Source organism: Helicoverpa zea, chromosome 17, assembly GCF_022581195.2.
Source record: "Helicoverpa zea isolate HzStark_Cry1AcR chromosome 17, ilHelZeax1.1, whole genome shotgun sequence".
In the NCBI taxonomy this organism is placed as follows: domain Eukaryota; kingdom Metazoa; phylum Arthropoda; class Insecta; order Lepidoptera; family Noctuidae; genus Helicoverpa; species Helicoverpa zea.
In genome coordinates, this window is record NC_061468.1 from 3,905,664 (window position 1) to 3,918,564 (window position 12,901).

General features: G+C 39.8%; 2 protein-coding genes and 1 pseudogene across 2 annotated transcripts; 1 reads left to right on the forward strand and 2 right to left on the reverse strand.

Moving 5' to 3' along the window:
- Positions 1-2,160: 2,160 nt before the first annotated feature.
- Positions 2,161-3,805, reverse strand: LOC124638377 (metacaspase-1-like). Its single transcript, XM_047175325.1, has 3 exons — positions 3,711-3,805; positions 3,088-3,130; positions 2,161-2,774 (listed from the first exon to the last, which is right to left on the reverse strand). Exons 1-3 carry the CDS (start codon positions 3,720-3,722, stop codon positions 2,275-2,277), a joined length of 555 nt encoding a protein of 184 aa, XP_047031281.1. The 5' UTR covers positions 3,723-3,805; the 3' UTR covers positions 2,161-2,274.
- Positions 3,806-6,083: 2,278 nt separating this feature from the next.
- Positions 6,084-11,426, reverse strand: LOC124638243. The gene is made up of 4 exons (XM_047175143.1): positions 11,415-11,426; positions 10,546-10,585; positions 7,083-7,184; positions 6,084-6,623 (listed from the first exon to the last, which is right to left on the reverse strand). Exons 1-4 carry the CDS (start codon positions 11,424-11,426, stop codon positions 6,088-6,090), a joined length of 690 nt encoding a protein of 229 aa, XP_047031099.1. The 3' UTR covers positions 6,084-6,087.
- Positions 7,467-10,215, forward strand: LOC124638242 (annotated as a pseudogene).
- Positions 11,427-12,901: the final 1,475 nt, after the last annotated feature.

A 12,901-nucleotide genomic window follows, 5' to 3' on the forward strand; every position in this document is an offset into this window, starting at 1 on the left:
CGACTTTCTGAATATTGCACAGATGCAAATCAACACCTTGTATACTTCATTATTCATTTGAATATATGTTGTAGGCTTTTATATGCACTTATGTATACATAAAATTATACTAAAAATTATACTAAGACATCATTTAATATTGTATAATAATGGTTCTTCAAGACTTAGAAGTATTGCTACCCCAAAATTCTTTGGTAAAATATTGTATAACTGGGTAGTTGACCTATTTTTAGTAAATATTTTCTTTGTTATTATTGCTTACTCTGCCTTTGTGCCTGTTCCACTTTGTGTGTTTTCGTACCAATAAATATCACTTATATATTTCGTTCTTTCTTATTGCAATAGCAACCGAATTCTCCTATACTCCCAATATATGTACAAATGCAAATTACTGTTAGGTATACTATAGGTATAAGAAAAAAATCATCAGACTCTTAGACTGTTTTGGCCTAATGCTATAAGTTACACAGGCGTTCGTCAACTGTTTAAGGGTTTTCTATACATATTTTTCTTAAATGCGTGATGAACGCTTGTTTAACTTTTGTAGGAAGAACTTTGTTTAGTATAGTACAGTAAAATAGAGTTGCATTTTACCCGCACATTTTGACATACTTTGCAATTTAGAAATAATAAAAAACTTTCATAAAAAATCTAACATCAAATAACAAATTAAAAAAGCTTCTAGAAATACGATAACTTTGTGAGACACAAGGTCTTTGACCGATATAAACATAATAATATCTCAAAGTACGAAATTAATGATAATATAACTGTTATCCACGTAGCCTTGGATATAAATATATACAAACATATTATGAATGAAATAATCAAATCATTAGTTCTGAATTTGTATTTAGGGAAACTCAATGATAAGAAATATAAAAACAATTCCATATCTATACTAATATTATAAAGCTTAAGAGTTTGTTTGTTTGTTTGAACGCGCTAATCTCAAGAACTACTGGACCGATTTGAAAAATTCTTTCAGTGTTAGATAGCCCATTTATCGAGGAAGGCTATAGGCTACTTTTTATCCGGGTTCGTGCCGTGGTTCTTACGGGGTGCGGGTGAAACCGCTGAAAGAAGCTAGTCTATAATATTTTATTATAAAGCTGTAGTTTTGGTTATTTGAGCGTGCTTATCTTAGGAACTACTCATCTGATATCAAAACTTATTTGTGTTTAGTAGATAATATTAGTAGCTAGCCAGTCTTTTAGTGAGGCAACAAAACTTATTTTTTTTTCTGTATTAGGTAAAACAGCGATTGACAGTGAGTCTTAGAATTAGTCTCTTCATGACGTGTTTATAGATTCAAGCTCGTTATATGGAATTGAGAAACAGCTAGGCAGATGATAATATAGGTAAAAAAGTTTACAAGGTTGATCGTGCTACGTAGCACTATTGCGCATTGCTACGGAGCTACGCCAGCGCGCGGCGTAGCAAGCGTTTGTCAAAATAAAAAACCGGCCAAGTGCAAGTCGGACTCGCGCAGAGTTCCGTACCATTATTTATAAAACGGACAAAAAAATCACGTTTTTTGTATGGGGGCCCCCCAAAATATTTATTTGATTCTAGTTTTCAGTATTTGTTGTTATAGCGGCAACAGAAATACATCACCTGTGAAAATTTCAGCTCTCTTACTATCACGGTTCATGAGATACAGCCTGGTGACAGACGGACGGACGGACGGACGGACAGAGGAGCGAAAACAATAGGGTCCCGTTTTACCCTTTGGGTACGCAACTCTAAAAACCGGCCAAGTGCAAGTGTTATCAGGGAAGTACTAGAAGCAAAAGGTCACTATTGACTGTTCTACTTACAACATAATAATTATGTCTAGTTACTACTTGAATTAGCTACATTTTGAGAAAACAATGCACTAGCCGTTTTCACGTGGTTGCACCCTCTTCCCGTGGAAATCACTTTCCAATACAGTCGAGTAAAGATAAGCCGATGAATGCAACATGACCAAAAGATTAGTTCAAAATAAAAGATATTTTATCAATTACAAACACATGCATTTATTTATAAAACATATATGGCTTTACTACAAAAACTTTAACAACTGTTTTACACTTGTCTAAAAAAAATGTGGCTCCAAAATGAACCTTATGTCAACGTCATAATTTGACATTTTTTTAGACAAGTCTTAAACTGACGTTAAAAAGTTTTTGTGGTAAGACGGATTGTATCTACATACTTAATTACTTATTATTCTATACATACATGACATGGTGCAAAGAGCACGTATTTGTCTCTTAAGACTGGCGATCATTACTGGGGACCACGTCCAGTTGGTCCATTTTTTGAACCAGGTGGTGGCCCGTTCTGCGATGCGCCTTGTGGACCATTTTCGGGCCGCTGTGGTGGGCCATATGGAGAAGCAGGTGGTGGGCCATATTGAGGCCCATACTGAGGTGCAGGCGGTGGGCCATACTGAGGACCTGATGGTGGACCATAATAAGAACCAGATGATGGGCCATACTGATATCCTTGGCCATACTGTGAAGCATAAGATCCATGCCAAGGGCTGTTCCATCCTTGATGAGAAGGAACAGGATTCCAATATTTCTTGTTACCCGTAGTTGTTCTGCCGTAGACGTCAATTCCCACATCATTTTTGGTTCCAAGGAATCCTTGTCCGTCTTTCCATCCTCCTTCGACTCCGACATTGAAACGTCCTCCTAAGCCGTAATTCCAGCTGTTTGTAGAACTGTTTTCCATTTCATATCCTCTGTTTTCGCCGTTTCCTTCATAGTCCGTCAACGGTGCGCCTGAAATAAAATTGTATCGTGAATATAATGTTCGTTTTGCGGCAAAACAATGTTCTGATTATTATTTTAACACCTTATGTACCAACTAAACCTATGATTTGAAAACATTTACCCATGCTTAAAAAAAACTTTTATATTTATTTAACTAGGTATTACTTTCAAAAACAAATATCCATCTAGTAATAATGTGAAAGAAAAACTAACATCCAACAAACTTTTGCGTTTATAATATTAGTAGGATTCCTATTTTTGTAAATACTAAGTAATTGTCTGTCATTATGACCAGTAAAACAATAAATATTCTGATACTCACAGTAAAACTGCTGCAACATCAGCCCTAGCACAGAAACACAAACCTGTAACAAAATATAAATATATACAATACACATATCTGGTTTTCTCGTTGGTCTAGTGGTCGCAAGAGCGACTACTGTGCACAAGGTCTCGGGGTCCTGCGCTTGATCTCTCTCCGGTCGTATCGGGTAACAGTCCCATCGGGCTATGAGAGTGAAGGAATAGTGAGTGCACCTGTGTCTGCGCAAACGCTTGTGCACTATAATATGTCCTGCGCAGTTGGCTGATCTCCTTTTATGAGAAGAACCGCCGTGGGCGAAATCGCCTTGAAACAAAATATGTAGGCTGTTTAAATCATAACCCAATCCAATAAGAGTTTACATTTAATAAAGAATTAAAAAAAAAAAAACAATAGAAAAACACGCTTTTCTAAATGCACGTAAAAATCATCACGTTAAAAACACTAAAAAGTAAAAAAAGAATTAATTATAATATATTTTTAGTGTATCGAATTCTAGACAATTCGAGGGCGAAATAACCATAACCCATAAAACAAAAGATCCCGACGAATTGAGAACCTCCTTTTTAGGAAGTCGGTTAAAAAGCGTGTTTAATAAAAGAGTATAAAGAAGAAATACTTACGAGTAACTTCATAGTTGCACACACACTGTATTATAGTCCGCGAAAATAACTATGTATAGGTACAATTAGCGGTAACCGATCCCTCACAAGCTACTAAAAATGTATAGATACAAACTCGGTTTAAATACTAACCATGTTATCTTACTCTTATCTTTTTAGGATGAGTGACGTTTGCTATGTATTAGATACTAGCAAAAGCACGCGGTTTCAACTGTTTTTTTTTTTAGCAAAGTTCTTTCGTCCAGTTTTAGTTGTCGCTATTTTATAGATATATTCTAAACCTATGTTATTTTATTTCTGAGAGTAGAAGAGACAATACGATTCATGAGCAACTAGCTAGGTACTACCCAAGACATTACCTGGAATCCCAGTCCTCTAGTAAAATTGGCTGTTTGATTGAACGACTTACCCGTTCATTAAATGACTACATTTAATTGAATCAAGCATAATGACGTTTCTGAACTTGACTAAACCTCATGTATTCAATACATTACTGACAAAACATTGGTTCGATAGCTGTTCTATTTAGTACTGCAAGACTTATTATTGTTATAGCGTAAACTACACTATGTTTGAGTTTTTATTTTACATTATTCCCAATTTTCTTATTAATATTTTCTTTTGTATTTACTTTTCTCTCTCAAGCATGCTCTTCATAAATAACTAAATGCGAAAACATGTAATTGGTTAATAGTTGCATAATTTGTTGTTTTTGTTAGTTGTTAATACTGTATGGTTAAAAATAAAATAATCTGAAAAAAAAACTTATTCCTTTATGTTATATTACAAACAAACATTGCGACTTTATTGATAATACATATAATTCATTAAATATCTTATCAGCGGGTTCCCCGGAGAATTCAAAACAAATGAACATATGTATGTATTGCTCCAGTTACGTGTTTGTATCTATCTGTCTCAATTGCTGTGTAGATAATGATGCCGTGACTTTCACGATCAAGGACAAACTACGCTTTATATCTCTCCTAGTTCTCAGTAATCTAGGTTCTGTTCTGCAAACTACGTATTTATTAATTCAGCAAGACCAGTGATCAGCAGAGATGCAATCGTGGTGCCCTAGTGGGCAAAGAACCAACCTCTTGAGTATGAGTGCGCGGGTTCGATTCCAGGTCAGGCAAGTACCAATGCAACTTTTCTAAGTTTTTATGTACTTTCTAAGTATATCTTAGACACCAATGACTGTGTTTCGGATGGCACGTTAAACTGTAGGTCCCGGCTGTCATTGAACAGCCTTGGCAGTCGTTATGAGTAATCAGAAGCCAGTAAGTCTGACACCAGTCTAACCAAGGGGTATTGGGTTGCCCGGGTAACTGGGTTGAGGGGGTCATATAGGCAGTCGCTTCTTGTAAAGCACTGGTACTCAGCTGAAGCCGGTTAGACTGGAAGCCGACCCCAACATAGTAGGGAAAAAGGCTCGGAGGATAAGGATGATGCAGTGATCAGCAGAAATATCATAATGAAATATCTACTAATAAGAAAATATATCTAAGAACATAACGTTTTTTTTTTCAAATAACACCAACCAATCAAAACCAATCTTTGACAGATTGGTCGTGATTTGACAAGAAACCATTTTCATCGAAAAGTTCTAGCAACAGATTTTTATTACACACTCTAACCGGATATTATTACACTTGACTAAATTCAGCATAATTAGGTTTGTCTAACTAGCGTTTCTAAATACAGAATTTAATGAAACCTACCTTCCTAAATGCGATTACAATTGTCTGAATTTAGTGACTGAATCAGTAAGACGACTGAATTTAAGTGTAATAAGCTCTTTAAGACGGCTGGCAGGAGCTGGATGCGAGCAGCCGAAAATCGATCTCAGTGGCGTGCACTTGGAGAGGCCTATGTCCAGCAGTGGACTGCGATAGGCTGATGATGATGATGATGATGATGAAGCTCTTTAAGCCTACCTTACGTTACTATGAACTTCAAGAAGACACCTGACGTACCTTTCTTATGGCATCTCTGCTATCTTTCCTTCCCCGGTAAGCTTCACAGTGAAATGTGTTAGCCACTTCATCTTTTTTTTTACATCTATACTAATATTATAAAGCTGAAGAGTTTGTTTGAACGCGCTAATCTCAGGAACTACTGGTCCGATTTGAAATTTTTTTTCAGTATTAGATAGCCCATTTATCGAGGAAGGAACTTTTTATCCGGGTTCGTGCCGAGGTTTCCACGGGATGCGGGTGAAACCGTTGGCATGAGCTATTATATAGACTATAAATGAGGATACTAAATTAAAAGAAATAAAATCCAAATCATTTAAAGGATATATTTATTTACTTGAATAGGTATCGAATCACACAAATTGTTGTATAACTCATTCAACAGGCTTCTTAAAATGCTAACTACCTCTTGAGAACTTGTCTAGAGGATCACTTAACACATCATTAAGTACCAGTTTATGCACTTTTTTGCGTAGATTATCTCTTAAAACCGTGTCTAAAGGCTCATCAAAAATATCTAGAAGGGTCTTATCGTGAGACGTTTTTCTTAAAGGCTCATCCAAGAAATTCGGTACCGATTTATCCACTGGTCTATCTGTCTTATCTCCTGAGACTTTGCATTGCACTTTAAAAGTATTTTGGTAGTGTGTGACAAGCGCATCTTCTAAGGATTCATTTGAGTTTAGCCCCGATTTATTCAGTGATTTATCCTTATCTGAGTGGTCTCCTGGGACCTCTTCATCAGTATCTAGGAATGCTTTGACAACCGGGTCTTCTAAGGGGTTATCTGAGTTTGGTACTGACTTATCTACGGATTTGTCTAAGTTATCTCTTACAACACTATCTACACACTCTTGAATAGTATCCACGAAATATTTAATTAATGGAGTGAAATTTGGTACTGACTTATGCACGGTTTTATCTAAGTTATCTCCTGAGGCTTTGTCTATGGGTTCTTTAAAACCATTTCGGAAGACTGTATCAAGCTCATCTTCTAAGAACTTATTTGAGTTTGGCCCAGATTTTTCTAGTGATTTATCCTTATCGGTATGATTTACTGAGGCCTCTCCAAAAGTATCCTGAAATGATTTAACAACCGGGTTTTCTAAGCTCTTATGTGACGTTGGTACTGACTTATCTACGGATTTGTCTAAGTTATCTCCTGAAACATTATCTACAGGCTTTTCAACAGTATCCCAGATGAATTTAACTAACGGATCTTCTAATAAAGTCTCATCTAAGAAATTTGGTTCTGACTTATCTCTGGGATTGTCTAAGTTATCTACAGGCTCTTCAAGAGTTTCCTTGAGGAATTTCTCTAAAAAATCTTCTAATACAGTCTCATCTAAGAAATTTGGTTCTGACTTATCTCTGGGATTGTCTAAGTTATCTCTTGAGGCCTCATCAACAGTTTCATTGATAGGATCCCAAAAAAAATCTATCACTGACGGATCTTCTAATAAGGTCTCTTCTGTATATGTCTTGCATGGCGAACCTGAAAAGCAAAGAAATCGACATTATTATTGCATACCTACTGGTGAACAGGTATAAATTGTATACTTAATAATAAATCGCAAGAAAACCAATGTTCATTGCGAACGGACAGACGGATTCGGCGTTTTATTTGCTGTGAATTCAAGAAGTGGATTGAAAATTGACTTCTATCTTTATGATCATCAATCCGTTAGATCCAGAGTAAATTATACATGTATGTGTAAGCACTTTTGGACACAGACCATTATATCGGATGTGTCGTACCTAATCACATTAATTCCTGTCACATATGTAGCAATAATAAACAAAATGCCCGGACGCTGGATCCGAACGCCCGGCCCGCGGTACCACGGCTATGCGTCAAGTGGGCGTGGCCTCCCCGTCAGCGCCGAGTATTGCCGAGCTCTTCCGAAGCCCGCCGACCGCCGCCTATATAACGCAGGGTCCGGCGTGCGCGCAGTCAGTGTTCACTGCGTTCTCAGTCTGCTTCAACCTCTCCAGTTGGACAGCTCTGAGTACCAGTCTTACGCTAGCGCACGCACGGCGACCCGCTCCCTGTGCTGTTCTAGTGTGTGTACGTTTACGAGTGTTTTGTAAAGTTTAAAATAAATCACTTAAGTAAATCGCTGGGTTTTTTTCTTATAAGCCCGCGACAATCTGGCGCACAACGTGGAGCCGAACTCAGGGATTAAGTTGGAACATTTAAGAAGACTCCCACATCGGACTTTGAAAATGGCGATGTCAAACGAACAATATTCCTGCAGACCATCACAGCTACTAAACAGCGATCTTTTGCATCCTGCAACATCACCTACAGTGGGGAAAAAGACGCGGACGCAGTTGAGGCTTTTATAGCGGCAGCTTCTACCTTCAAGAATGTAGAAAAGTTGAGTGACCTCGATGCGCTTCAAGGACTTCCACTTCTTCTACGGGATGAAGCAGCGGTTTGGTGGCAAGGCTTGAAAAGCCGAGTGGAAAAGTGGGAAGAGTTTTGCAATAAATTGCGTCATACATTCGCTCCCCGCAGACCTGCATTTATGATATATCATCAGATTACCCATGAGGTCCAGGAAGCTGACGTCACCACTGAAGCATTTATTGCCAAGAAGCGGGCATTGTTTGCATCACTTCCTCCTCCCGCACTGTCTGAAACGCAGCAAATAGATCTGATATTTGCGCTCATACGGCTAGACATACGAAACCGCATGCCTCGGGATACAGTTCCCACGATAGATAAACTGCTGGAGACGGCACGGGGAATCGAAGAGACCTTACATGAATACGCAGCAGGTTCACATGCAAGTGACATCAGAACTACTGGGAAGAAAGGGAAGGTAAGGTGCAGTTTTTGTAAAAACCCTGGCCATACTGCAGACGTCTGTCGGAAGAAGAAACGGGCTGAAGGCACTTTACCCAGTATTCCGAAAGTTGTCTCAGAAGTTGAAACGCAGGCACCATCTCCTCATCAACCAAAGTTTTCCTGCTACGGTTGCGGCGCACCTGGGGTATACAGAAGCAACTGTCCCACGTGTAAGAAGGCGTCGGCCATTAAGAAGGAGGACTTGAAGTTTTGTGCTATCAACGTACAGGTAGACTCAGATTCCCGGCCTGTTGTGTTCGTGGAGATCGAAGGGATAAAAGGTACCGCCTACATTGATACTTGCGCAAAGATGAGTGTCGCTTCGTACTCCCTATATTTAGAGCTAGTCAAATGCGGATGCAAGTTCCAGGAACATCAAGTCAATTTGACGCTGGCTGATGGAATAAAAAAGAATCGAGGAGTGCTAATGTGCAGAGTCAACGTTGTTTTGATGGGTCGAAAGGTGCAGACGACATTTATCGTGCTACCTGGAGCAAAAGACAACCGCACGCTTTTGGGGGTTGGGTTTTTAAAGGATGCGGGCATGGTAATCAACTTGCCGCAGTACACGTGGAATTTCATTGATGAACCAGAAGAGCAATACGAGCTATACGCCGAAGAGTTTGCAATCTTTGAGAGTACGGTCGTCAATGAAATAATGCAGTTGCCAAGCCCAGTAACCTCACTCACAATGACAGACAGCGAAGCAAGTCCAAGTATTAATACCATACCTCCTACTCCACCACCAACACCTCCACGGATGGAAATACCGGAACTTCCGTTAACACCTGAACCTCCGTCAACGCCTAAAAATCTGTCAGATGATAAGGTCACCTACAAACTGGCATCGATAGATTTTGGCGACTCGTCTTCTGTAAGCAAGAAACCACGACTGTTCGATGGCTATTCACCTAGTTTCACGGATTTTATGCTGCGAGATGCACAAATCAATGTTCACCGGGAAGACATCGAATTATCCCCACAAAGTGCCAATCTCTTTGACGCCAACAACTGGGACATACGGATTGACACAATTAATGTCGAAACACAGAGGACAACTGTTCAAAGGAAGCAGCTGAATGGGCTTCTACCAGAAAACAAGCACGTTTCAATGCCAAGCCGATGCAAGCGAACCCTGCATTATAAAAGCGAGGCAAGCTCTTATACAAAAGGAGCAGTTTTGGTCAAGGGGGAGCGTGAAAGCGAACATCCTGTTGAGTTCGCTAGTCGTCTTCTGACAGCCGCCGAACGGAATAACAAGCGAAGAAACGCGAAAGACACCACATGCCTCCAACTGCTGGATCATCGTCGGGACGACTTCAGATCCAGAGGGGGAGACTGTAGCAATAATAAACAAAATGCCCGGACGCTGGATCCGAACGCCCGGCCCGCGGTACCACGGCTATGCGTCAAGTGGGCGTGGCCTCCCCGTCAGCGCCGAGTATTGCCGAGCTCTTCCGAAGCCCGCCGACCGCCGCCTATATAACGCAGGGTCCGGCGTGCGCGCAGTCAGTGTTCACTGCGTTCTCAGTCTGCTTCAACCTCTCCAGTTGGACAGCTCTGAGTACCAGTCTTACGCTAGCGCACGCACGGCGACCCGCTCCCTGTGCTGTTCTAGTGTGTGTACGTTTACGAGTGTTTTGTAAAGTTTAAAATAAATCACTTAAGTAAATCGCTGGGTTTTTTTCTTATAAGCCCGCGACACATATACTTTATGATATTCTATGGCGAATTCTAAAAATCCTAATCTAATTCTTACCTAATCCGTTCAGTGGTTTGGCCACAAGAGTATTTTTTCATTTTCATAATTTATAACATCCTGTATAAAGCAGGGATAAAGTTTAAGAGTATCGAATGTTTTGACCAGTCGACAGCTCTCAGTTTTGAAGGGAGAATTTCCGTTGTTTGTAATGACAGACTCTTATATGGTGTTCTATTATATTATATTATTATATTATTTTTATTTTATTTACTTTACATAAGTATTAAGGTAGATACTCACAGAGGCACTCGTGCAACAGCACTATTATAGAAAAGCAAACCTGAAACAAAACATAATTATTGATACATTGACATTACTATATTACATTTATTTATTTACAATTAAAAAAGTCGTGATGGCCTAGTGGGTAAAGAACCAACCTCTCAAGTATGAGAGCCAATGCAACTTTTCTAAGTTTGTATGTACTTTCTAAGTATATCTTAGACACCATTGACTGTGTTTCGGATGGCACGTCAAACTGTAGGTCCCGGCTGTCATTGAACATCCTTGGCAGTCGTTACGGGTAGTCAGAAGCCAGTAAGTCTGACAACAGTCTAACCAAGGCATATCGGGTTGCCCGAGTAACTGGGTTGAGGCAGTCAGATAGGCAGTCGCTTCTCGTGAAGCACTGGTACTCAGCTGAATCCGGTTAGACTGGAAACCGACCCCAACATGATTGGGAAAAAGGCTCGGAGGATGATGAAACACAGAAGACACGGCAGACTTACAAGCAGTTGACCTAAATACCAGACTGTGGAGACCTGATGGATGAGAAGATATATTCGGAAGAGTCAATAACCCAATGAAGCGCCGATGACATAACACAGGGAGGTCAGACGCCTTGTTGTAGGACAAAGTATCGTAACGTAAGCGTGAACACTCACTAGAGCAAACGAGGCATTTGTATTCCTTGTCAAATCAAGACAAATCTCTCAAAGACTAGTCTTTAGATTGGTGATTCAGTTCCAAAAAAATGGGTGGGTTCTAATGAAGGCGTACTGGACGGAGTTAGTACCTCTTTGGTCGCGCTACTTTCTTAGGAGATTTTGCGTTACACCCCACTACTCATTTATCATAATGATGAAAATAAAATAAAAACACACACTTACAAGGAAATTCATGGTTACACACACTCACACGCACGGACTATAGTTCTATACTCCGCGACAGTAACGTATGTTGTCAGCGGAACTTGAACACTCACTCACTAATACTAAAAACTGATAAACCCCAACTTAAATACTAGTCTGTTATCTTGCTCTTGTTCTCGAAGATGAACCTTAAGGTCAGTCAAAAAACATAAATACTAAAATTTTCAACACGAAAAACGAAATTGATTGATAGCTACCCAGGAACAATTCTCGAAGGTGCTGAAGTGAAGACCACGAATTCTTATGCACAGCACAAGATGGTTACCAATGAGGCGTTCAGACGATCTGACAAAAGTCTCACGTAGATGCTGGACGTAAGCTTGCAAATGGCCCTTTTGGAATACAACATAAGTGAGGTATCATTCAGGCCTGTGTTCCGCTGTGAACGTCCTATAGCCGAGATAATGATGATAATAGCAATGGGCAACCAACAGGCTCGACTCTGTCCTGCATCCTTGACACTTTCCTAAGAACCAGAAGAAAGTGGATTCATGAAGAAAGTGGTTTTACCGGTTATCTATTGCATTAACGTGACAGCACAGAAAACTTTCGGTGAACATCGTCGATACAAACAACGTATTTGCGTAAATAAATGCTTTTTCTTTCTCCTTTCTTTCTTTCTTCTAGCAGTGTGAGCCAATAATTATGATGAATGTGAATTTATATTCATAGACATCCTCATAATAATAGATCGCAGCAAAATTGCTGATTAGAAAACAACAATATTATTATTGTGGCGACGGGTTGCGGGAAAGACAATCTATAGCAGCCTGCGAATAATAATGTGATGTTGTCGATGCTATGTCATATATATATGTATACTTTCTAAGTATATCTTAGACACCAATGACTGTGTTTCGGATGGCACGTTAAACTGTAGGTCCCGGCTGTCATTGAACATCCTTGGCAGTCGTTACAGGTAGTCAGAAGCCAGTAAGTCTGACACCAGTCTAACCAAGGGGTATCGGGTTGCCCGGGTAACTGGGTTGAGGAGGTCAGATAGGCAGTCGCTTCTTGTAAAGCCCTGGTACTCAGCTGAATCCGGTTAGACTGGAAGCCGACCCCAACATGATTGGGAAAAGGCTCAGAGGATGATGTTGTCGATGCTATGTCAGTGTCTCTGAATTGACCTGGGAATCATTTCGCTGACCGTGTCTTTCCTGGGTAGGCGTTTTGTAGTAACCGACATCCACGCGGGCGGAACCACGAGCGACCGCTAGTTTTAAATTAATACAGGAACGGCAATGCATGCTCCAAAAGGTATCTGTGGAAATCAAAGAGGGAGGCCTATGTTCAGCAGTGGACGTCCTACGGCTGAGATGATGATGATGATGAATGCAAGCTTAGCATTTTTGGTACATCATTTACACAGAAGACTACTCATAAATAAACAGACATATTATTCACAGTCAATATCTGTCAGTTATCTTTTATTTTGTCAGGGA

Bases quoted from the DNA above. Each gene is read 5' to 3' on its own strand.
- LOC124638243 (XM_047175143.1), bottom strand. The intron at 7,185-10,545 runs GTGAGTATCTAC...TTTGCTTTTCAG, and splicing joins GCTGTTGCACGAGTGCCTCT to GTTCGCCATGCAAGACATAT. The intron at 6,624-7,082 runs GAGATAACTTAG...ACAAAGCCTCAG, and splicing joins AACTGTTGATGAGGCCTCAA to GAGATAACTTAGATAAAACC.
- LOC124638377 (XM_047175325.1), bottom strand. The intron at 2,775-3,087 runs GTGAGTATCAGA...ATTTTATTTCAG, and splicing joins GATGTTGCAGCAGTTTTACT to GCGCACCGTTGACGGACTAT.